General features: G+C 43.0%; 1 protein-coding gene across 1 annotated transcript; it reads right to left on the bottom strand.

Moving 5' to 3' along the window:
• Window positions 1–1,730: 1,730 nt before the first annotated feature.
• Window positions 1,731–13,132, bottom strand: LOC106560899 (charged multivesicular body protein 1a). The gene is made up of 7 exons (XM_014124310.2): window positions 12,961–13,132; window positions 12,307–12,326; window positions 12,126–12,203; window positions 7,444–7,590; window positions 7,117–7,245; window positions 5,203–5,399; window positions 1,731–2,990 (listed from the first exon to the last, which is right to left on the bottom strand). Exons 1-7 carry the CDS (start codon window positions 12,965–12,967, stop codon window positions 2,867–2,869), a joined length of 702 nt encoding a protein of 233 aa, XP_013979785.2. The 5' UTR covers window positions 12,968–13,132; the 3' UTR covers window positions 1,731–2,866.
• Between the last annotated feature and the right edge of the window lie 10,154 nt (window positions 13,133–23,286).

Below are 23,286 nucleotides of genomic sequence, written 5' to 3'. Positions count from 1 at the left end.
TTAACCTGTCATTTATGTTGATTTATAATAACTATTATCTGACTATAAGTTTTGTATATACTGTATATATATTTTAAGTTGGCTGGTCAAAAAGTCAGAATTTTCAGAGAAAAATAAAACATACACAGCAAAGTATTACTGTGTTCCCTTATGCAAATTACCTTGTGCAATAAATAATGCATTTAAGTGGGGCGGGGGGGCTTGATGAGACAATTTCCTTTCCCTACTATACTGTATGTAAGAGAGCACCTGGAATGTTTGTTGAGCAGAAGGGTGGAAAGTGTTCAAGCTAGTCTGTTCTAGTTCCAGATGTTTGATGTCTGGTGAGCTCTAGAATAACACATCGTCTGTGTTCCATTGAAAATCTACGTTGAACTTAATAGGCATCTTGAGGTTTTGTAACCTTTATTGTTTTATCTTTAGAAGCTTGTTGGGCCACTGCAGGAACAACAACGTTTCACTATCAAATTGTCTTGATCTTTTGCCCGCTGCTTATTTCCTCACTGAGCAAAAGCACAGTGACCAATAACACACACACACACACACTGCATGGTATCCAGTTCCAGGTCACTGCCAAGTATTGCTGATGGGACATTCGTACACAACAAATAGAATTGTGAAATTTGATACCAACATTTGTATTAGGTAAGGGAACCCCTGTTCTCTCAGAACAGCCAGTGCACATAAGATGAATGGATTTATGGCATGATGTGTCTCCGACTTTGTAAAAGGTTAAGCGAGTCCAGTCAGTATTTTTAGTGAGACAGCTGTTCAACCTATCATAGATAGTGAGTGCAGCCACTTTCAATTTAATGATGAGTGTCATCTATTGTGCAGTGTGGCCTACGGTACTTTGACTCATGACTCAAACAGAGGTTCCAAGAAAAGGGGGAGGTCTTCTGTGAAAGCATTTCAGCCGACAACCTGCTGATCTGGAAAGCTCTCCTGACATTTAGCAGAGTGACTGATGTTAAGAGCCACAAGGCAGCCCAGTGTTTTGTTTTCCAGCTCTGTTATAATATAACTCACAAAAGACACAGGGAAAAAGCTCTGTAGACAGTAGTTCCAGTTGTTCCAGTATGGCCATGGTACAAATTAGAGGTTTCTTTGAAGTTAGGCACTAAGGCATGTACTGTATACAACAATTAGTCTATGTCTGCCTCTAACTGAAAGACTAAACATACTTCAACAGTTATCTACAACATAACACAGTGACCTGTTTACACTAGATGAATGTAGGCAAGCGTGTTATACACAGGTTGGTGGCACCTTAATCTGGGGAGGACAAGCATGTGGTAATGGCTGGAGAGGAATGGGTGGAAATGTATCAACTCCATGTGTTTGATACCATTCCATTTGCTCCATTCCAGCCATTATTATGTGCCGTCCTCCCCTCAGCAGCTTCCACTGGTGTTATATAATCTTATCTGGCAAATATAAGGACAAATCAGTCCACCAAGAAAAGGAACCAAAATATATACGAGGCAGTGAAATTTCACAGCATCACAGAGAATTATCAACAGTTTGAACTGTGAAGTATGTGAGCTTACTAGAGCAAATAGTAAAATATGCATTTGTGTGAAAGTAATAATCACAAAATAAGACAGGTTGACCCTAGTCTATGGATTGAACCCATGTTGTGGTTACATGGTACCTGGTCACATTTAAAAATGCTGCAAACTAAGCAATAAGTATATCAGTTTGCTTGAAATTATATTAGTAGAGCCACATTTTCATATCAGAGGGCTTTTATTTCCACAAGATAATATACATTTCAGAATAAATAAACCTCCCCCTGTAAAATGAAAATGATTCCCAAAATGTCTTACTGTAGCTACAGTAGCCAGATTCCTGGTTTGATGGGTACAGAAAGGGGGAATCCTTATTATATGCTGACATATAACCTACATAAGATCAATCACTAAAACTAGTTTAATTCAGGCACTGAGGAGAAGCACCTACGCAAATACCTGCATCCCAATAAGGCGTACATATTCAAAGCAAATAGGCATGAATTAGCAAAAGATTAAGAGAAAAAGAAACAAAAAGTAGTTAATTTGACTGCTTAAAAAAAACATGACTGAGGATTGTCCTCGCTGTACAGTATATATATAACTAATGTTATGTAAATTATTACATTATGTCAAAGGATCATTTCGACTATGAGTTAAAAATAAGTACTGTGTGTGATGTCTTGACTTTGTTTTGTCAAACTGTGGAAAAGTTGGTATACATCAGAGCACTCATATTGATGGTCTGTTTGGTAGAAGAAGGCCTCCCCTTTAAACTGTGTTGAAGAAAACCTGTGTTATACTCCTTCCATCTAACCAGTAGCAAGTAGAAAACAAGATATTAAATATAAAAACAAAGAAAACCCCACATTTGAAATACAACACCCAATAAGTGCCAGGGGTCCAAGCTTATATTACATGAATATGTCTGTTTTAAAACACCCCTTTCCACTATAGGATCTATATATTTTGTAAAACCCTTTTTTATTTTCAGGAAAACCCTCCCATTGAAATATACATAAAAAAAAAAAAAAAAAAAATTCTCAAGTGGCAATGTACCAAAATTCACAAGAACAACTAGCCAAGGGGAATATTTGAGGGAGCCCTGAAGGAGAGAAGACAAGAGTGTGAGAGAGAAAGACTGATATGGGAGAGGGAAAACCAGAGGTGGGGAAAATAGATTGTTGTGCAACAGAGAGAGAGATGGACAGCAACAGAGAGGGACATAGAGAGAGAGAGATGGACAGAGAGACAAAGGAGAGACCCATGCCTTCTCAGGTGGTATTTTCAGCAACACAGTGTGAGTGTGTATATAAATAGATGTGGGGATGAAAATCAATAGGCTCATTAGGTCATCACGATAAGAACAGTTCGATAGAGTCACACAGCTCCCCGCTGTCTGTTCCCAAGCAGCTGTCAAGCCTCCATCTGTCTCGCAAATACCCAAGATATATCTTCAGTTTCGCAACGCGGGCCAACCTGCAATGAAAATAAAAGTGTCATTGTTGATTTATATGAAAATCTTTGCCTATGACGTCACGTAGATCTAAACATTCCATTCTGTTAATTTATAAAAGCCCTTTTGAAAAAACTGCCGCGTAATCTAACATTGTTACTAACCTATAGAAGCACGAGTGTACCATACCCGCTCACAGGGATGGCTAATGCTTGAAATTCCATCGGTTACTACATATTTAAACAGTTTTTCGTTTCCTCACACCTCACTTATGGAACAATGTTCAGAATACCCTACAGTTGAACACATCGGAGCCTTTCGGGCCATTCCGATTGTTGATAGAGGACCTCTTCACTGAGGGATGTGGTTGTTTTTATAATTGTGTTTTTTTGTTGTGCGTTTCCTATGCTCCTGCATTGATTTTAGTATCTGTGTAACTTTTTTGTGTAATTGCGGCGGATCTTGTCATGCAGGTTTCCCTTGAAAAAGAGACCTTGGTCTCAATAGGGCTCCCTGCTTGAAAGGGTTAACCTGTTGGGTCTAGGGGGCAGCATTTGCACGTCTGGATAAAAAAAATGTACCCGATTTAATCTGGTTACTAATCCTACCCAGTAACTAGAATATGCATATACTTATTATATATGGATAGAAAACACTCTAAAGTTTCCAAAACTGTTTGAATGGTGTCTGTGAGTATAACAGAACTCATTTGGAAGGCAAAACCCTGAGACATTTTCTGACAGGAAGTGGATACCTGATGTGTTGTATTGACTTTAAACCTATCCCATTGAAAAACACAGGGGTTTAGGAATATTTTGGCACTTCCTATTGCTTCCACTAGATGTCACCAGCCTTTACAAAGTGTTTTGAGTCTTCTGGAGGGAGATCTGACCGAACAAGAGCCATGGAACGGTGATGTCCCATTAGACACCTGGCGCGCTAGTTCATGTTGGGTACCCTCGTTCCAATACGTTATAAAAGAGTATGCATTCGTCCACCTTGAATATTATTCATGTTCTGGTTAAAAAGGCCCTAATGATTTATGCTATACAACGTTTGACATGTTTGAACGAACGGAAATATATTTTTTCCCCTCGTTCATGACGAGAAGTCCGGCTGGCTTACATCATGTGCTAACGAGACGGAGATTTTTGGACATAAATGATGAGCTTTTTTGAACAAAACTACATTCGTTATGGACCTGTGATACCTGGAAGTGACATCTGATGAAGAGAATCAAAGGTAATGGATTATTTACATAGTATTTTCGATTTTAGATCTCCCCAACATGACGTCTAGTCTGTATCGCAACGCGTATTTTTCTGGGCGCAGTGCTCAGATTATTGCAAAGTGTGATTTCCCAGTAAGGTTATTTTTAAATCTGGCAAGTTGATTGCGTTCAAGAGATGTAAATCTATAATTCTTTAAATGACAATATAATATTTTACCAATGTTTTCTAATTTTAATTATTTAATTTCTGACGCTGACTTGACTGCCGGTTATTGGAGGGAAACGATTTCCTCAACATCAATGCCATAGTAAAACGCTGTTTTTGTATATAAATATGAACTTGATAGAACTAAAAATGCATGCATTGTCTAACATAATGTCCTAGGAGTGTCATCTGATGGAGATTGTAAAAGGTTAGTGCATCATTTTAGCTGGTTTTATGGTTTTGGTGACCCTGTCTTTGACTTGACAAAACATTACACACAACTCTTGTAAATGTACTGTCCTAACATACTCTAAATTTATGCTTTCGCCGTAAAACCTTTTTGAAATCGTAAAACGTGGTTAGATTAAGGAGATGTTTATCTTTCAAATGGTGTAACATAGTTGTATTTTTGAAAAATTTGAATTTTGACATTTATTTGGATTCAAATTTGCCGCTCTTGAAATGCACCTGCTGTTGATGGAGTGCACCACGGGTGGCACGCTAGCGTCCCACCTAGCCCCAAGAGGTTAAACAAATAAATAATTTATTGTAAACAGTCATTAATTGTATAATTATTTTAAGTGTTTTCTATAGTCCATGGAATATCACCGGCATAATTAAAAAGGGGGTCTATCAAAGCTGCAACACATCTAGCCAGAATCTACACTACTTTACAGTTTCAAATCATTTGAGAATAGCTTAGGTTCCCTTATCACATTTCCTTGTTTTAGAAAACAAGCCAAATGTTGTTACACAGTAACCAGTGAAAGCAGCAGTGAAAGCTGGATTGTTAGTGTACCTGCGGGACAGCTGGTCCTCCTTCTCGTGCTGTGAGCGTGAGGAGCTCTCTCCCAGTGAGGTGGCTCCTGCAGGCACCTGGCTGAGCTGGTCCATCACTTCCAGACCACTCTCCTCTGCTATCTGGAGGATGAGGTCATCCACTTGGTCTTGGGGCGTGGTCAGTGTAGTGGCCGAGCTCATCGAGTCCTCCATCACCTACAGGATGGGAACAATGAGTGGGTTTATGTTGTTTCACCATTAACTTCTTTGGGATAGGGGGCAGTATTTTCACGGCCGGATAAAAAAACATACCCGATTTAATTTGGTTACTACTCCTGCCCAGAAACTAGAATATGCATATAATTAGTAGATTTGGATAGAAAACACTCTAAAGTTTCTAAAACTGTTTGAATGGTGTCTGTGAGTATAACAGAACTCATATGGCAGGCCAAAACCTGAGAAGATTCCATACAGGAAGTGCCCTGTCTGACAATTTGTTGTCCTTCTGTTGCATCTCTATTGACATTACAGCATCTGTGCTGTAACGTGACACTTTAAGGCTTCCATTGGCTCTCTAAAGCCGCCAGAAAGTGGAATGGGGTGTCTGCTGTCTCTGGGCAAAGTATAGGAGCAGAGTTTGTAAGTGGTCAGCCTGGGGACAGTGAGACTGGAGATGCGCAGTCACGAGAACTCGCCATATTTTTCTTTCAGTCTTTCAATGAATACAACGTTGCCCGGTTGGAATATTATCGCTATTTTACGAGAAAAATAGCATAAAAATTGATTTTAAACAGCATTTGACATGCTTCTAGGTACAGTAATGGAATATTTTGACATTTTGTCACGAAATGCGCTCGCGCGTTACCCTTCGGATAGTGACCTGAACGCACGAACAAACAAAACGGAGGTATTTGGATATAACTATGGATTATTTGGAACCAAAACAACATGTTGTTGTTGAAGTAGAAGTCCTGGGAGTGCATTCTGACGAAGAACAGCAAAGGTAATCCAATTTTTCTAATAGTAATTCTGAGTTTAGGTGACCCTGAAGTTAGCGGATGTCAAAATAGCTAGCCGTGATGGCCGAGCTATGTACTCAGAATATTGCAAAATGTGCTTTCGCCGAAAAGCTATTTTAAAATCGGACATAGCAATTGCATAAAGGAGTTCTGTATCCATAATTCTTAAAATAATTGTTATGTATTTTGTCAACATTTATCATGAGTAATTTAGTAAATTCACAGGAAGTTTTCGGTGGGTATGCTAGTTCTGAACATCACATGCTAATGTAAAAAGCTGGTTTTTGATATAAATATGAACTTGATTGAACAAAACATGCATATATTGTATAACATAATGTCCTAGGAGTGTCATCTGATGAAGATCAAAGTTTAGTGCTGTATTTAGCTGTGGTTTGGGTTTATGTGACATATATGCTTGCTTGGAAAATGGCTGTGTGATTATTTGTGTCTATGTACTCTCCTAACATAATATAATGTTTTGCTTTCGCTGTAAAGCCTTTTTGAAATCGGACAATGTGGTTAGATTAACGAGAGTCTTATCTTTAAAATGGTGTAAAAAAGTTGATTGTTTGAGAAAATTGAATTGTGGTATTTTAGTTGGTTTTGTATTTCGCGCCGTGCGATGCCATTGACTGTTGGCTAGGGGTTCCGCAGGCGGAACGGGGTTCCACTAGCGGAACGTATATGATTATCCAGGAAGTTACAGTAATACATGGTGAGATAGAGGGTTAAGTGAACAACAATGAGTATAATGAGTTAAGAGTATAATGGACGAGGAAGCCTAGTGAAATAGAGGTCTTAGGAACGAAGGTGACAAATGAATAAGAGGTGAGTGAAGTAATGGTTTAAATCGATTAGGAGTACAACAGTTATGCACATGAGGAATACTTTCCATAACTTGTGCCACTCACAGAGGTGTGGACATCCAGGTTCTGGACCTGTGTCTCAAACTTGTCCATGACAGCAGACACCTTCTGCAGGTCCATGGAACCCAGTGCCTTGTCGAGTGCCTTGGTGACCTGCGTCATATTCTTTGTGACCTAGGGGGGAAAAAGCCAGACAGGATCAGATAAGCAGAGAGCCACATATGAAGGTAGGACAGAGTTCATGCTCATGAAAGTAGACAATAGAGAAGATGGTAGAGATTGGGGGTCAAGAGAAAGATGACATTGACTGATGAGTGAGATACAATTGAATGATAGCACACTGTTATTATTAGGCAGAGGGAAGAGACTCACCGCCTTCATAGCGACTGCAGTCTGGACCTTGGAGGCTACAGCATCAACACGAGATGCCATGCGCAGCCAATTAAGGCCCTCGTTCTTCTTACGGATGGCATTCTCTGCATACACTCTGGCAACGTCCACATTCTTCAACTGAAGAGCCTGGTGAGACAAACATACACATCAAAAGTCACTTCAGTTGCCTATGAAAACAAGTTCAGGGGCCATATGTGCAACAAGCATCTTAGAGTAAGAGTACTGATCTAGGATCAGGTCCACTCTGTCCATGTAATCTTATTAATTGTGATCTATAAAGGAAAACTGATCCTAAATCAGCACTCCTACTCAGAGTTTTGGCCCCTGGTCGTAAATCCTTTGGTCAGTGATGGACCAAGGCAGCCTCAACCATGATTATCCACTGCCACCTGCTGGTTAATGTGTAGCACACCTCTTTATTTGACCTGTCCAGTCAAACGCCAACAGAACACGATGCCTAATAATTATTACGTTAAAATGAGCTACACTACATCACCAAAAGTATGTGGACACCACTTCAAATTAGTGAATTCGGCTATTTCAGCCACACTCGTTGCTGACATGCCTATAAAATTGAGCATACAGCTTTGCAATCTCAACAGACAAACATTGGCAGTAGATTGGCCTTACTGAAGAACAGTGACTTTCAACGTGGCACCATCATTGGACGCAACCTTTCCTATAAGTCAGTTAGTCAAATTTCTGCCCTGCTAGAGCTGGCCCGGTCAACTGCAAGTGCTGTTATTGTGAAGTTGAAACGTCTAGGAGCAACAATGGATCAGCCGCGAAGTGGTAGCCGACAGAACCTCACAGTTCTGAAATGCTTCTGGAAGCAACGTCAGCACAAGCACTGTTCGTCGGGAGCTTCAGGAAATGGGTTTCCATTGCCGAGCAGCCGCACACAAGCCTAAGATCACCATGCGCAATGCCAAGTGCTGGCTGGAGTGGTGTAAAGATCACCGCCATTGGACTCTGGAGCAGTTGAAACGCTTTCTCTGGAGTGATGAATCACACTTCACCAACTAGCAGTCCGGACAAATCTGTGTTTGGCGGATGCCTGGAGAACGCTACCTGCCGAATGCATAGTGCCAACTGTAAAGTTTGGTGGAGGAGGAATAATTGTCTGGGGCTGTTTTTCATGTTGTTTCAGGCTAGGCATTTAGTTCCATTGAAGGAAAATCTTAAAGCTACAGCATACAATGACATTTTAGATGATTCTGTGCTTCCAACTTTGTGGGTAAACAGTTTGGGGAAGGCCCTTTCCTGTTTCAGCATGACAATGCCCCCATGCACAAAGCGAGGTCCATAGAGAAATGGTTTGTCGAGATTGGTGTGGAAGAACTTGACTGGCCTTCACAGAGCCTTGACCTCAACCCCATCAAACACCTTTGGGATGAATTGGAACGCCGACTGCGAACCAGGGCTAATCGCTCCACATCAGTGCCCGACCTCACTAATGCTCTTGTGGCTGAATGGAAGCAAGTCCCCGCAGCAAATGTTCCAACATCTAGTGGAAAGCCTTCCCAGAAGAGGCAAGGCTGTTATACACTAGCAGCAAAGGAGGGGACCAACTCCATATTAATGCCCATGATTTTGGAATGAGATGTTTGACGAGCAGTGTAGTGTATTTAATGACACAAATTGTATCAATATTCTCACGTTGTTTATATGCTATGGGGTTTACTGAGTGCTGATCCTGCCTAGTCGTTTGAGTACTAGTATGAACAATACACTGATCCTACTTGAGCCTGATGAACCTTACATTAAAAGACATTTCATGACACAAGCCCAAGAAATCCCAAATGATTGCGCAGTTATCCAATACATAGACCTATACGATATAGGCTACTGCACATCAAGTACGACAGAAAAACATAAAAGCCCAATGTAGCTTGCTACAGTGCCTTGGGGAAAGTATTCAGACCCCTTGACTTTTTCCACATTTTGTTATATTACAGCCTTATTCTAAAACCGATTCAATATAATTTCCCCTCATCAACCTACACAGAATAAGCCATAATGACAAAGCAAAAACAGGTTTCTAGAAATGTTTGCAAACGTATGAAATAAAAAAAACAGAAATACCTTATTTGCATAATTATTCAGACGTTTTGCTATGAGACTGGAAATTGATCTCAGGTGCATCATGTTTGAATGGGCCATCTTTGAGATATTTCGACAACTTTGAGTCCACCTGTGGTAAATTCAATTGATTGGACATGATTTGGAAAGGCACACACCTGTCTATATAAGGTCCCACAGTTGACAGTGCACGTCAGAGCAAAAAACAGGTTGAAGAAAATGTCCGTAGAGCTCCGAGACAGGATTGTGTCGAGGCACAGATCTGGGGAAGGGTACCAAAACATTTCTGCAGCATTGAAGGTCCCCAAGAACACAGTGGCCTCCATCATTCTTAAATTTAAGAAGTTCGGAATCACCAAGACTCTTCCTAGAGCTGGCCACCTGGCCAAACGGAGCAATCAGGGGGAGAAGGACCTTGGTCAGGGAGGTGACCAAGAACCCGATGCTCACTCTGACAGAGCTCCAGAGTTCCTCTGTGGAGATGGGAGAACCTCCCAGAAGGACAACCATCTCTGCGGCACTCCACCAATCAGGCCTTTATGGTAGAGTGGCCAGACAGCCCACATGACAGCCCACTTGGAGCTGATGATCCTTGATGAAAACCTGCTCCAGAGTGCTCAGGACCTCAGACTGGGGCGAGGGTTCACCTTCCAACAGGACAATGACTCTAAGCACACAGCCAAGACAATGCAGGAGTGGCTTAGGGACAATTCTCTGAATGTCCTTGAGTGGCCCAGCCAGAACCCGGACTTGAACCCGATCGAACATCTCTGGAGAGATCTGAAAATAGCTGTGCAGCAACACTCCCCATCCAACCTGACAGAGCTTGAGAGGATCTGCAGACAAGAATGGGAGAAACTCCCCAAAATACAGGTGTGCCAAGCTTGCAGTGTCATACCCAAGAAGACTCGAGGCTGTAATCGCTGCCAAAGGTGCTTCAACAAATTACTGTGTAAAGGGTCTGAATACCTATGCAAATGTAATATTTCAGTGTATTTAATACATTTGCTAAAATTTAAAAAAATAAAATTTAAATAAAAAGTATTTGCTTTGTTATTATGGGGTATTGTGTGTAAATTGATGAGGGAAATATCTATTTCGAATAAGCCTGTAACTTAACAAAATGTGGAAAAAGTCACGGGGTCTGAATATTTTCCGAATGCACTTTATTTGCTCTCTTGGGCAAATAACTGAAACTAGCTCCAGTAGGCTAATATTTTTGAGTGTGAACTGTATGGTATTATATGGACTGGAATTACGCACATTGTCCAAACAAGGATAAAGCAGGGAGAGAATGTAGTTCTGGTGCAGCTGATGCGGCCTACGAAGTTACAAGTATAGGCTAGACATTTGATTTTTAAATAGAATAGGGCATATTTACATAATTAGTGGCTGACGCATATATACACCTTTCATAATATTTCCCCTAATGTTATTAGCCTACCTCCCCTTTCTCTCTCTATTGTTGCTTCATTCCTTCCTCACTTTCAACAGTTAGAAATTGTTGTCGTCTTTCTTTTTCATCATTCTATTGACATCCTTGAATAATATAGGACTAGAATTAGATGGAAAAGGCTTTCACTTCTCTTCATGATTGAATGGTTACTGCCATCACGTGTTCGCTCTTCTTTCAAACTACCCGTGAGTTCTATTGGCTGCTGTATTTAACATTCGAATAGTCTATTGGTAGAAGAAATTCAGAAAAAAATGTCCAGCAAGCTATTCTTGTCTAGCTTTGACTGCATGGGACTCCAATAGCTAAGGAACGTTTATTTTAGGGCGAGGCGGCAGCGGAGCACAGGTGCTTACGTATTGCGCAAGAAACAGAGGCTATAAGTTAGAAGCTTATTATGCATAACCCATAATTTATTAGCTAAATATAAAAAGGTTAATACTGCATTGAATTTATTACCTGAAAGAGGTAGGCTAGGTTAGGACATCTATACATGTATTTTTCTAGGTCATCTATACTCAGCAAAAAAAGAATCGTCCCTTTTTCAGGTCACATTTATGAAAACTTAGGACACTAGAGAGGCCTTTATACTGACTCTGATAAACACCAAAAGAAAGATGCCCAGCGTCCCTGTTCATCTGTGTGAACATGCCTTAGGCATGTTGCAAGAAGGCATGAGGACTGCAGATGTGGCCAGGGCAATAAATTGTAATGTTCGTACTGTGAGACGCCTAAGACAGCACTACAGGGACACAGGACGGACAGCTGATCGTCCTCGCAGTGGCAGACCACGTGTAACAACACCTGCACAGGATCGGTACATCCGAACATCACACCTGCGGGACAGGTACAGGATGGCAAAACTGCCCGAGTTACACCAGGAACGCACAATCCCTCCATCAGTGCTCAGACTGTCCGCAATAGGCTGAGAGAGGCTGGACTGAGGGCTTGTAGGCCTGTTGTAACGCAGGTCCTCACCAGACATCACCGGCAACAACGTCGCTTATGGGCACAAACCCACCATTGCTGGACCAGACAGGACCGGTCCACCTTCAATTACCTATTATTCAACACCTTAACCAGGACCTGACATTCAGGGCTGCCCAGAAAGCACACTCTTACTGACCTTTTTAACTTTGGCTTGCTCAGATTTTGAATCCTTCTCTGCCTTTTTGGCAAGTTTCTCAAGCTGTTTTGCTGTAAACTGTAAAAGAGAGAAGTATTAGCAGACATTTGAGATGTGTAAAAAAATAAGTATTGATGTGTTTAATTAAACTTCACAATGATAATGCATATTTCTTACATACCTTCAGTTGGAAGAGTGTGTCTGAAATAAAGAAATACAAAAATAGGATGAGAGGGGTGATAAATACAGCCGAGTGAATTGGGCGTACTTAACATAGCACTAACATTGTGCAATGACAATATGACAGAGTGAGGGTAGTGATCTCTGTGTCCAAATCATAGAATTGTATAGGGCGTCAACGCTTTCTGATCATTGTAAGCTATACTGTACTCCCATGGCGATAACGTACGTAATGATAGCTAACTACCTTCCATTGAATAAATTAAACTGGGAAGTAGCTAATTAACTAGCTAACGTTAGATAGCTATCGAGGCTTAGAGACAGTTTAGCTAAATCATCTCTCCAATAATAACCATGTAACGTTAACTTACTCGTCTGAACCTTCCTTCTTTGAACTAGTCTTAGTTTCTGGTGACATCTGACATGGCAGCAGGTATATTAGCTAGCTATTAAAAACGTGTATTTTTGGTAAACCCTAATAACATTTTTTAAAGGCATTTCACTGTACTTGTGGATGTGGTATTACAACTTGAAAACGTGATTTAGCTCACCGACTGGTTGCCAAGCTTTGTGCTAGCTTATGTCGGGCAGCTAGCGCGACATAGTTCAAAATAAGATGACAACCTTGTCATATCAAAAGTCGAAACCGACTTACCATCCATGTCCGCGTGTATTTGAGTTCCTCTTCACCTAAAAAAAAATGTTTTACTTTGCAAATGAGCTAATTGCCCTGTGGTACAGATTTCCGTGTATGACGATACTATTCCTGGTTCAGAACGGGTCACGTGAGAGAAGCTTTTCTGTTGCTGAAGCCAAATAGGAAGAGGCCATTATTGGCAGTCACATGACATGATGTTGATTTTTTTTAGCACCTTGTCATCCAAATCAAATCACATTTTATTGGTCACATACACATGGTTAGCAGATGTTAATGCGAGTGTAGCGAACAGGGCAGTAATATCTAACAAGTAATCTTACAGTTCCACAACAGTTACCTAATACACACAAATCTAAGTAAAGGGGTGGAATAGGAATATGTACATATAAATATATGGATGAGCAATGGCCGAGTGGCATAGGCAAGATGCAATAGATAGTATAAAATACAGTATATACATATGAAATTAATAATGTAAGATATGTAAACATTATTAAAGTGGCATTATTTAAAGTGACTAGTGATCCATTTATTAAAGTGGCCAATGATTTGAGTCTGTATGTAGGCAGCAGCCTCACAGTGCTAGTGATGGCTGTTTAATAGTCTGATGGCCTTGAGATAGAAGCTGTTTTTAAGTCTCTCGGTCCCAGCTTTGATGCAACTGTACTGACTTCGCCTTCTGGTGAACAGGCAGTGGCTCCGGTTGTTGTTGTCCTTGATGACCTTTTTGGCCTTCCTGTGACATCGGGTGCTGTAGGTGTCCTGGAGGGCAGGTAGTTTACCCCCGGTGATGCGTTGTGCAGACCACACCACCTTCTGGAGAGCCTTGTGGTTGAGTATGGTGCAGTTGCCGTACCAGGCGGTGATACAGCCCGACAGGATGCTCTCGATTGTGAATCTGTAAAGGTTTGTGAGGGTTTCGGTGACAAGCTTCTTCAGCCTCTTGAGATTGAAGAGGCGCTGTTGTGCCTTCTTCACCACACTGTCAGTGTGGGTGGACCATTTCAGTTTTTCCATGATGTGTACGGCGAGGAACTTAAAACTTTTCACCTTCTCCACTACTGACCCGTCGATGTGGATAGGGGGGTGCTCCCTCTGCTGTCTCCTGAAGACCACGATCATCTACTTTGTTTTGTTGACATTGAGTGAGAGGTTGTTTTCCTGACACCACACTCTGATCGACCTCACCTCCACCCTGTAGGCTGTCTTGTCGTTTTGGAAACCAAGCCCACTACTGTAGTGTTATCTGCAAACTTGATGATTGAGTTGGAGGTGTGCATAGCCACGCAGTCATGGGTGAACAAGGAGTACAGGAGGGGGCTGAGCACGCACCCTTGTGGGGCCCCAGTGTTGAGGATCAGCTAAGTGGAGATGTTGTTTCCTACCTTCACCACCTGGAGGCGGCCCGTCAGAAAGTCCAGGACTCAATTGCACAGGGCGGGGTTGGGACCCATGACCTCAAGCTTAATGATGAGCTTGGAGGGTACTATGGTGTTGAATGCTAAGCTGTAGTCAATGAACAGCATTCTTACATAGGTATTCCTTTTGTCCAGATGGGATAGGGCAGTGTGCAGTGTGATGGCGATTGTATCGTCTGTGGATCTGTTGGGGCGGTATGCAAACTAAAGTGGGTCTAGGGTGGCAGGTAAGGTGGAGGTGATATGATCCTTGACTAGTCTCTCAAAGCACTTCATGATGACAGAAGTGAATGCTATGGGGCGATAGTCGTTTAGTTCAGTTATCTTTGCCTTCTTGAGTACAGGAACAATGGTGGCCATCTTGAAGCATTTGGGGACAACAGCCTGGGATAGGGAGCGATTAAATATGTCCCTAAACACACCAGCCAGCTGGTCTGCGCATGTTCTGAGGACGCGGCTAAGGATGCCGTCTGGCCCAGCAGCCCTGCGAGGGTTAACACATTTAAATGTCTACTCATGTCAGCCACGGAGAAGGAGAGAGGGGGTCCCGCAGTTTTTGGTAGCAGGCCGCGTCGGTGGCACTATATATTATTCTCAAAGCGGGCAAAGAACGTGTTTAGTTCGTCTGGAAGCAAGACGTCGGTGTCCGTGACATGGCTTGTTTTCTTTTTGTAGTCCGTAATTGCCTGTAGACCCTGCCACATATGTCTCGTGTCTGAGCCTTTGAATTGCGACTCCACTTTGTCCCTATACCTACATTTCGCTTGTTTGATTGCCTTGCTGAGGGAATAACTACACTGTTTATATTCAGCCATATTCCCAGACATCTTTCCATGGTTGAATGAGGTGGTTCGTGCTTTCAGTTTTGCACAAATGCTGCCATCTATCCACGGTTTCTGGTTAGGGTAGGTTTTAATAGTTACAGTTGGTACAACATCTCCAATGCACTTCCTTATAAACTCACTCACCCAGTCAGCATATAAATCTATGTTATTCTCTGAGGCTTCCCGGAACGTTTCCCAGTCCGCATGATCAAAACAATCATGAAGCGTGGATTCCGATTGGTCAGACCAGCGTTGAATGGTTCTGGTCATGGGTAAATCCTGTTTGAGTTTCTGCCTGTAGGACGGTAGGAACAAAATGGAGCCATGGTTGGATTTGCCGAAGGGAGGGCAGGGGAGGGCCTTGTATGCATTGCGGAAGTTAGAGTAGCAGTGGTCCAGTGTATTGCCCGCGCGAGTGCTGCAGTCAATGTGCTGATAGAATTTAGTTGGCCTTGTTCTCCAATTAGCTTTGTTAAAATCCCCAGCTACAATAAATGCAGCCTCAGGATATATGGTTTTCAGTTTACATAGAGCCCAGTGAAGTTCCTTGAGGGCCGTCGAGGTATCTGCTTGGGGGGGATATACACGGCTGTGACTATAATCCAAGAGAATTCTCTTGGGAGATAATGTGGTCGGCATTTGATTGTAAGGAATTCTAGGTCAGGTGAACAGAAGGACTTGAGTTCCTGTATGTTGTTATGATTACACCATGAGTCATTAATCATTAGGGCATACACCCCCGCCCTTCTTCTTACCAGAGAGATGTTTGTTTCTGTCAGAGCGACGCATGAAGAAATCCGGTGGCTGTACCGACTTTGACAACATATCCCGAGAGAGCCATGTTTCCGTGAAACAGAGGATGTTACAATCTCTGAAAGGCAAATCTTGCCCTAATTTCATCCACCTTGTCGTCTAGAGACTGGACATTGGCACACCTTCGAAGTCTGACCAGGAAGCCGCTCTGTCTACCTCTCCTGTGGCGACGTTGCTTTGTATCAGCCTCTGGGATTAGATCCAATGTCCTGGGTGGTGGTGTGAACAAAGGATCTGCTTTCGGGAAAGTCGTTTTTTCCGTACTCCTGCTTTTACTCTCTTTTGCTAGCCCTCCCAGTTTTTCACCCTTTCCTGTTTTCTAGACTCCGTACCCGCCTGCCTGACTATTCTGCCTGCCCTGCCCTGACCTTGAGCCTGCCTGCCACTCTGTACCTCCTGGACTCTGAACTGGTTTTGACCTTTTGCCTGTCCACGACCATTCTCTTGTGTACCCCTTTTGGATTGTTTAATAAATATCAAGACTCAAACCATCTGCCTCCCGTGTCTGCATCTGAGTCTCGCCTTGTGCCCTGAGAGAAGAGAGAGAGAGAGAGAGAGAGAGAGAGAGAGAGAGAGAGAGAGAGAGAGAGAGAGAGAGAGAGAGAGAGAGAGAGAGAGAGAGAGAGAGAGAGAGAGAGAGAGAGAGAGAGAGAGAGAGAGAGAGAGAGAGAGAGAGAGAGAGAGAGATACTCTGGACTGTGGTGAGACAACATCAACAGGAGAAAGAGTAGGAGCTGGAGAAGAACAGAGCACTAGAAGAGAAGGTGAGAATGCTGGAGGAGAAGGTGAGAAAGATGAGGTGCGACAGAGAACAACCAATTAGAAAGCTAGCCATCCCCGCAGAAAAGCCAACAAACAGCCCACCTCAGATCCTGACCAAAGTCTCGACACCTCAGCAGAACAGTCCACCCCAGACCCTGACCATAGCCTCGACATCACAGCAGGACAGACAGATGAAGAACCCCAAGCCCAGGGGATCCCACCCCCTCTGACCACTCCCATGTTAGCCCCCCTTGGTCACTCTGACAGAGCTCCAGAGTTCCTCTGTGGAGATGGGAGAACCTTCCAAAAGGACAACCATCTCTGCAGCACTCAACCAATCAGGCCTTTCTGGTAGAGTGGCCAGACTGAAGCCACTCCTCTGTAAAAAGCACATGACAACCCGCTTGGAGTTTGCCTAAAGGCACCTAAAGGATTCTCAGACCATGAGAAACAAGATTCTCTGGTCTGATGAAACCAAGATTGACATTTTTGGCCTGAATGCCAAGCCTCACGTCTGGAGGAACCTGGCACCATCCCTCCGGTGAAGCATGGTGGTGGCAGCATCATGCTGTGGGGATGTTTTTCAGCGACATGGACTGGGAGACTAGTCAGGATCGAGGGAAAGATGAACGAAGCAAAGTACAGAGATCCTTGATGAAAACCTGCTCCAGGACCTCAGACTGGGGCGAAGGTTCACCTAACAACAGGACAACGACCCTAAGCACACAGCCAAGACAATGCAGGAGTGGCTTTGGGACAAGTCTCTGAATGTCCTTGAGTGACCCAGCCAGAGCCCGGACTTGAATCCAATCGAACATCTCTGGAGAGACCTGAAAATAGTTGTGCAGCAACGCTCTCCATCCAAACTGACACAGATTGACAGGATCTGCAGAGAAGAATGGGAGAAACTCACCAAATACAGGTGTGCCAAGCTTGTAGCATCATACCCAAGAAGACTTGAGGCTGTAATCGCTGCCATAGGTGCTTCAACAAAGTACTAAGTAAAGGGTCTGAATACTTATGTAAATGTGATGTACACAGTACCAGTATAAAGTTTGGACACACCTACTCATTCAAGGATTTTTCTTAATTTTTGACTATTTTCTACATTGTAGAATTATAGTGAAGACATCAAAACTATGAATTAACACATATGGAATCATGTATTAACCAGAAAAGTGTTAAACAAATCAAAATATATTTTATATTTGAGATTTTTCAAAGTAGCCACCCTTTGCCATGATGACAGCTTTGCACACTCGTGGCATTCTCTCAAGAAAAACCCTTGAATGAGTAGGTGTGTCCAAACATTTGACTGGTACTGTATATACATTTGCAAAAATGTAAAAAAATATATAATATATATATATATATATATATATATATATATATATATATATATATATATATATATATATATATTGTGTCATTATGTGCTATTGTGTGTAGATTGATGAGGGTGAATGTCACATCTACTCCTGCTACCCCTCTCTGGCGTTCGACGTCGCAAGTTTACTAACCACCGGTCCTGGAAACCATCATTGCGCGCACCTGGAATCTATCATTATGCGCACCTGCGCCTCATGAGGCACACTTGGACTCCATTACCTCACTCATTAATGCCCCTATATCTGGCACTCCCTTAGGTTCATTCCCCAGGCAGTATTGTTTGTGTTCCATGTTCAGACGCTACTCCTATGTTGTATCGTTCTTTGTTTTATTAAACCTACCTGCTTCTCGACTCCCATCATCTACGTTACAGGAAAAAAACAATTGAATACATTTTAGAATAAAGCTGTAAGGTAACAAAATGTGGAAAAAGTCAAGGGGTCTGAATACTTTCCGAATGCACTGTATGGACATGTTTACTACTACACATAGAATACGTGCCTGGTTGTAAAAACATGTTAATTGTCAGAGAATGCATGTACATAGCTGTAATTATTCAAATGGACAGGGTAATAGTAGTGGTAGAAAATGTACCAAATTATCATACTTGAGTCAAAGTAAAGATACCTTAAGAGAAAATGACTCAAGTGAAAGTCACCCAGTAAAATATACTTGAGTAAAAGTATTTGGTTTTAAATATACTTAAGCATAAATCATTTCAAATTCCTTATAATAAGCAAACCAGTTTGCACAATTTTGGCATTTCTTTTTCTTTTTTATTGACGGATAGCCAGGGGCACACTACAACACTCAGACATAATTTACAAACTAAGCATTTGTGTTTAGTGAGTCCGCCAGGTCAGAGGCAGTAGGGATAACCAGGGATGTTCTTGTCACGTCCTGACCAGTTAAAGGGGTTATTTGTTATTGTAGTTTGGTCAAGGCGTGGCAGGGGGTGTTTGGTTTGTGTGTTTCGGGGTTTTTGGGTTATGTTCTATGTTAGTCTATTTCTATGTTTATTCTAGGTTGTCTATGTCTAGGTTGGGAGTGTTTGGGATTGGTCTCTAATTGGAGGCAGCTGTATCTCGTTGCCTCTGATTAGAGACTATATTTAAGTAGGTTTTTTTTTTCTCATTGTGTTTGTGGGTGGTTATTTTCTGTTCAGTGTTTCGTGTACCTGACAGTACTGTTTGGCTGTCGTGTTTTTCTTGTTTTGTTTAGTGTTTGAAATAAAGTTAATTATGAGCACTCAACCCGCTGCGCCTTGGTCTACTCCCTTCGACGGCCGTTACAGAACCACCCACCAAAGAAGCACCAAGCAGCGGAGGAAGGAGCAGCAGGAAAGCTACTTGGAGTTGTGGACATGGGAGGAGATATTAGATGGTGAAGGACCATGGCACCAGGCTGGGGAGTACAAGCGCCCGAAGGAGGAGCTGGAGGCAGCTAAGGCAGAACGACGGAGGTATGAGGCATTATATCCTCCATTTCAGGAGGAGAGGAGGCAGCCCCCCAAATGTTTTTTTTGGGGGGCACACAGGTAGTTTGGCTGGGCCAGGGGTGAGCCCTAAGCCAACTCCCCGTGCTTATTATGGGGAGCCAGTCAAGGAATCAAGCGAGGAGCTAGACGCACGATTCCGGAGAGAGGTACTGGCGGAAAGGGCACGAAGGGGCACCTGTGTTTACTATGGGGAGCGACGGATCAAGCAAGCACCATGTTATGCGGAGATACGCACGGTATCGCCAATACGCGTACACAGCCCAGTGCGCTTGGTGAAAGCTCCTCACAGGTGTCATGCTAGAGCCAGCATCGAGCCAGGACCGGTGATGCAAGTTGCAAGCATCAGACCGCCGGTGAGGGTTCATGGCCCAGTGTATCCTGTTCCTGCTCCTTGTACTCTTCCTCTAGTGCACCTGCCCAGCCCAGTACGTCCTGTTCCTGCTACTCACACTAGCCCTGTGGTGCGTGTCACTAGTCTGGCGCCTCCAAAACCAGCCCCACGCATCAGGCCTATAGTGCGCTTGGCCAGTCCAGTACGTCCTGTTCCTGCTCCTCGCAGTAGCCCTGTGGTGGGTGTCAATAGTCTGGCGCCTCCAAAACCAGCCCCACGCATCAGGACTATAGTGCGCTTGCCCAGTCCAGTAAGTCCTGTTCCTGCTCCTTGCACTAGCCCTGTGGTGGGTGTCACTAGTCTGGCACCTCCAAAGCCAGCCCCACGCATCAGGCCTTCAGTGCGCAGTCCCCGTCCAGAGCTTCCGGCGACAGTTCCCCGTCCAGAGTTTCCGGCGACAGTTCCCCGTCCAGAGTTTCCGGCGACAGTTCCCCGTCCAGAGTTTCCGCCGACAGTTCCCCGTCCAGAGTTTCCGCCGACAGTTCCCCGTCCAGAGTTTCCGCCGACAGTTCCCCGTCCAGAGTTTCCGCCGACAGTTCCCCGTCCAGAGTTTCCGCCGACAGTTCCCCGTCCAGAGTTTCCGCCGACAGTTCCCCGTCCAGAGTTTCCGGCGACAGTTCCCCGTCCAGAGTTTCCGGCGACAGTTCCCCGTCCAGAGTTTCCGGCGACAGTTCCCCGTCCAGTGCTTCCGGCGACAGTCCGTAGCCTGCAGAGACGGCCCACAGTCCGTAGCCTGCAGCGACGCTCCTCAGCCCGAGGTCTCCAGCGACGCTCCTCAGCCCGAGGTCTCCAGCGACGCTCCTCAGCCCGAGGTCTCCAGCGACGCACCTCAGCACGAGATCTCCAGCGACGCACCTTAGCCCAGAGCCTTCAGCAGTGGTCTACAGCTATGAGCCTTCAACGGGGGTGGGCAGGTTAGAATGGGGACTAAGCCCGGAGCCAGAGCCACCTCCGTAGTTGGAGGATTGGGGGGGTGTAGCACGGGAGCCGTTGTTGACGATGGCCACCCTCCCTTCCCTCCCTTTAAGTTTGGGGTTATTTTTGTGGGGTTTTTGTGTTTAGGTGCATTCGGGGTCTGCACCTTTGGGGGGGGGTACTGTCACGTCCTGACCAGTAAAATGGGTTATTTGTTATTGTAGTTTGGTCAGGGCGTGGCAGGGGGTGTTTGGTTTGTGTGTTTCTGGGTTATGTTCTATGTTAGTCTATTTCTATGTTTATTCTAGGTTGTCTATGTCTAGGTTGGGAGTGTTTGGGATTGGTCTCTAATTGGAGGCAGCTGTATCTTGTTGCCTCTGATTAGAAACTATATTTAAGTAGGGGGTTTTTTTTCATTGTGTTTGTGGGTGGTTATTTTCTGTTCAGTGTTTCGTGTACCTGACAGTACAGTTTGGCTGTCGTGTTTTTCTTGTTTTGTTTAGTGTTTGAAATAAAGTTAATTATGAGCACTCAACCCGCTGCGCCTTGGTCTACTCCCTTCGACAGCCGTTACAGTTCTATTGATAAGTGTCTGTGAATTGGACCATTTTCCTGTCCTGCTAAGCATTCAAAACTTAACGAGTATTTTGTGGGTCAGGGAAAATGTATGGAGTAAAAACTACATTTTTTTTTGAATTGTAGTAAACATTGTCAAAAATATAAAAAGTAAAGTACAGATACCCCCCCAAAACTACTTTAAAGTATTTTTACTTAAGTACTTTACACCACTTGGTAATAATAAGCTTTAAAGTATTCCACAGTTCAGCCTTAAGTTTTATTTTGTGTCTGAATACCCCAAAGTATGTGATTAACATGCATAGGTTAAATTGAATTCACCAACATCGCTTTGTTTGTCACGCCCTGACCTTAGAGAGCCTTTTTATTCTTTATTTTGGTTAGGTCAGGGTGTGACTAGGGTGGGTACTCTAGTTTTTTGTATTTCTATGTTGGCCTGGTATGGTTCCCAATCAGAGGCAGCTGTTGTCACGTCCTGGCCAGTATAAGGGTTAATTGGTATTGTAGTTTGGTCAGGATGTGGCAGAGGGTATTCGTTTTATGTGGTTCGGGGTGGTGTGTTTGTTGGGGCATTTGATTTAAGTATTCCGGGGTTTTTGGGCACTGTTTGATTTTCATGTATTCTATGTTTAGTCTAGTGTGTCTGTTTCTATGTTTGGTTAATTGGGGTTGCGACTCTCAGTTGAAGGCAGGGGTTGTCTATTTGCCTTTGATTGAGAGTCCCATATATTAGGGTGTGTTTGTGTTTGTCATTTGTGGGAGATTGTTCCGTGTATAGTGTCAAGCCTTACAGGACTGTTTATTGTCGGTGTGTTTCTTTTTGTATACGTGTTTATTTTGGGTTTGCCTTCTTTCCTTATAATAAAGAAGATGAGTATACACATACCTGCTGCGTTTTGGTCCACCATTTCTAACGACGATCGTGACAGCTGTCTATCGTTGTCTCTGATTGGGGATCATATTTAGGCAGCCTTTTCCCACCTGTTGTTTGTTGGATCTTGATTTTGTATTGTAGCTTTTAGCCCTACAAAGCTGTACGTTTCCTTGGTTACTCTTTATTGTTTTGTTGCCGGTTATCATAAAAAAATGATTAATCTACCCCACGCTGCATCTTGGTCCAACCATCATTACAATGACGTGCATTACATTGTTTGAATGGATGTTGGTTAACCTTTGACAGTGAGGTTCAAGTAACCAATAGGATTTGTTATGCTTTATGTCACGGCTGTCAAAAGGAGAGGACGAAGGTGCAGCATGTGTGTAGTTCCACATTTGATTTAATCTGTGAAACTTTGCAATACATAAATAAACTGAATAGACAAAACAACAAACCGTGACGCAGAGGAGAAACAAACACTACTCAAAAATAATCACCCACAAAACCCAGGAAGAAAAACCCCTACTTAAGTATGATCTCCAATTAGAGACAACGAGGACCAGCTGCCTCTAATTGGAGATCATCCCAAACAAACCAACATAGAAATACAAAAACTAGAACCTAAGAACATAGAAATAGAAAACATAGAGCACAAAACACCCCCTGTCACACCCTGACCTACTCTACCATAGAAAATAACATCTTACTATGGTCAGGACACCCTTTTTATGTGTATATATCCTTTTTTAATCCTTTGAATATTGTAGTTTAGTTATAAACTTTTTTAAATGAATATTTGTGTGGAAAGTTCACATCAATTGGTAAAGCAGTATGTATTTGTTTAATTATTACTTGATTAA

This window comes from Salmo salar, chromosome ssa10, assembly GCF_905237065.1.
Source record: "Salmo salar chromosome ssa10, Ssal_v3.1, whole genome shotgun sequence".
Classification (NCBI taxonomy): Eukaryota; Metazoa; Chordata; class Actinopteri; order Salmoniformes; family Salmonidae; genus Salmo; species Salmo salar.
The sequence above is the reverse complement of the archived record's forward strand: the minus strand, read 5'-3'. Positions and strand labels throughout refer to the sequence as shown.

Excerpts from the sequence above, each read along its gene's own strand:
- LOC106560899 (XM_014124310.2), bottom strand. Across the intron at positions 7,246-7,443 it reads CTGCAGTCGCTATGAAGGCG|GTCACAAAGAATATGACGCA; the intron begins GTGAGTCTCTTC and ends TTTCCCCCCTAG. Across the intron at positions 5,400-7,116 it reads ACCTGGATGTCCACACCTCT|GTGATGGAGGACTCGATGAG; the intron begins GTGAGTGGCACA and ends CCCATCCTGTAG.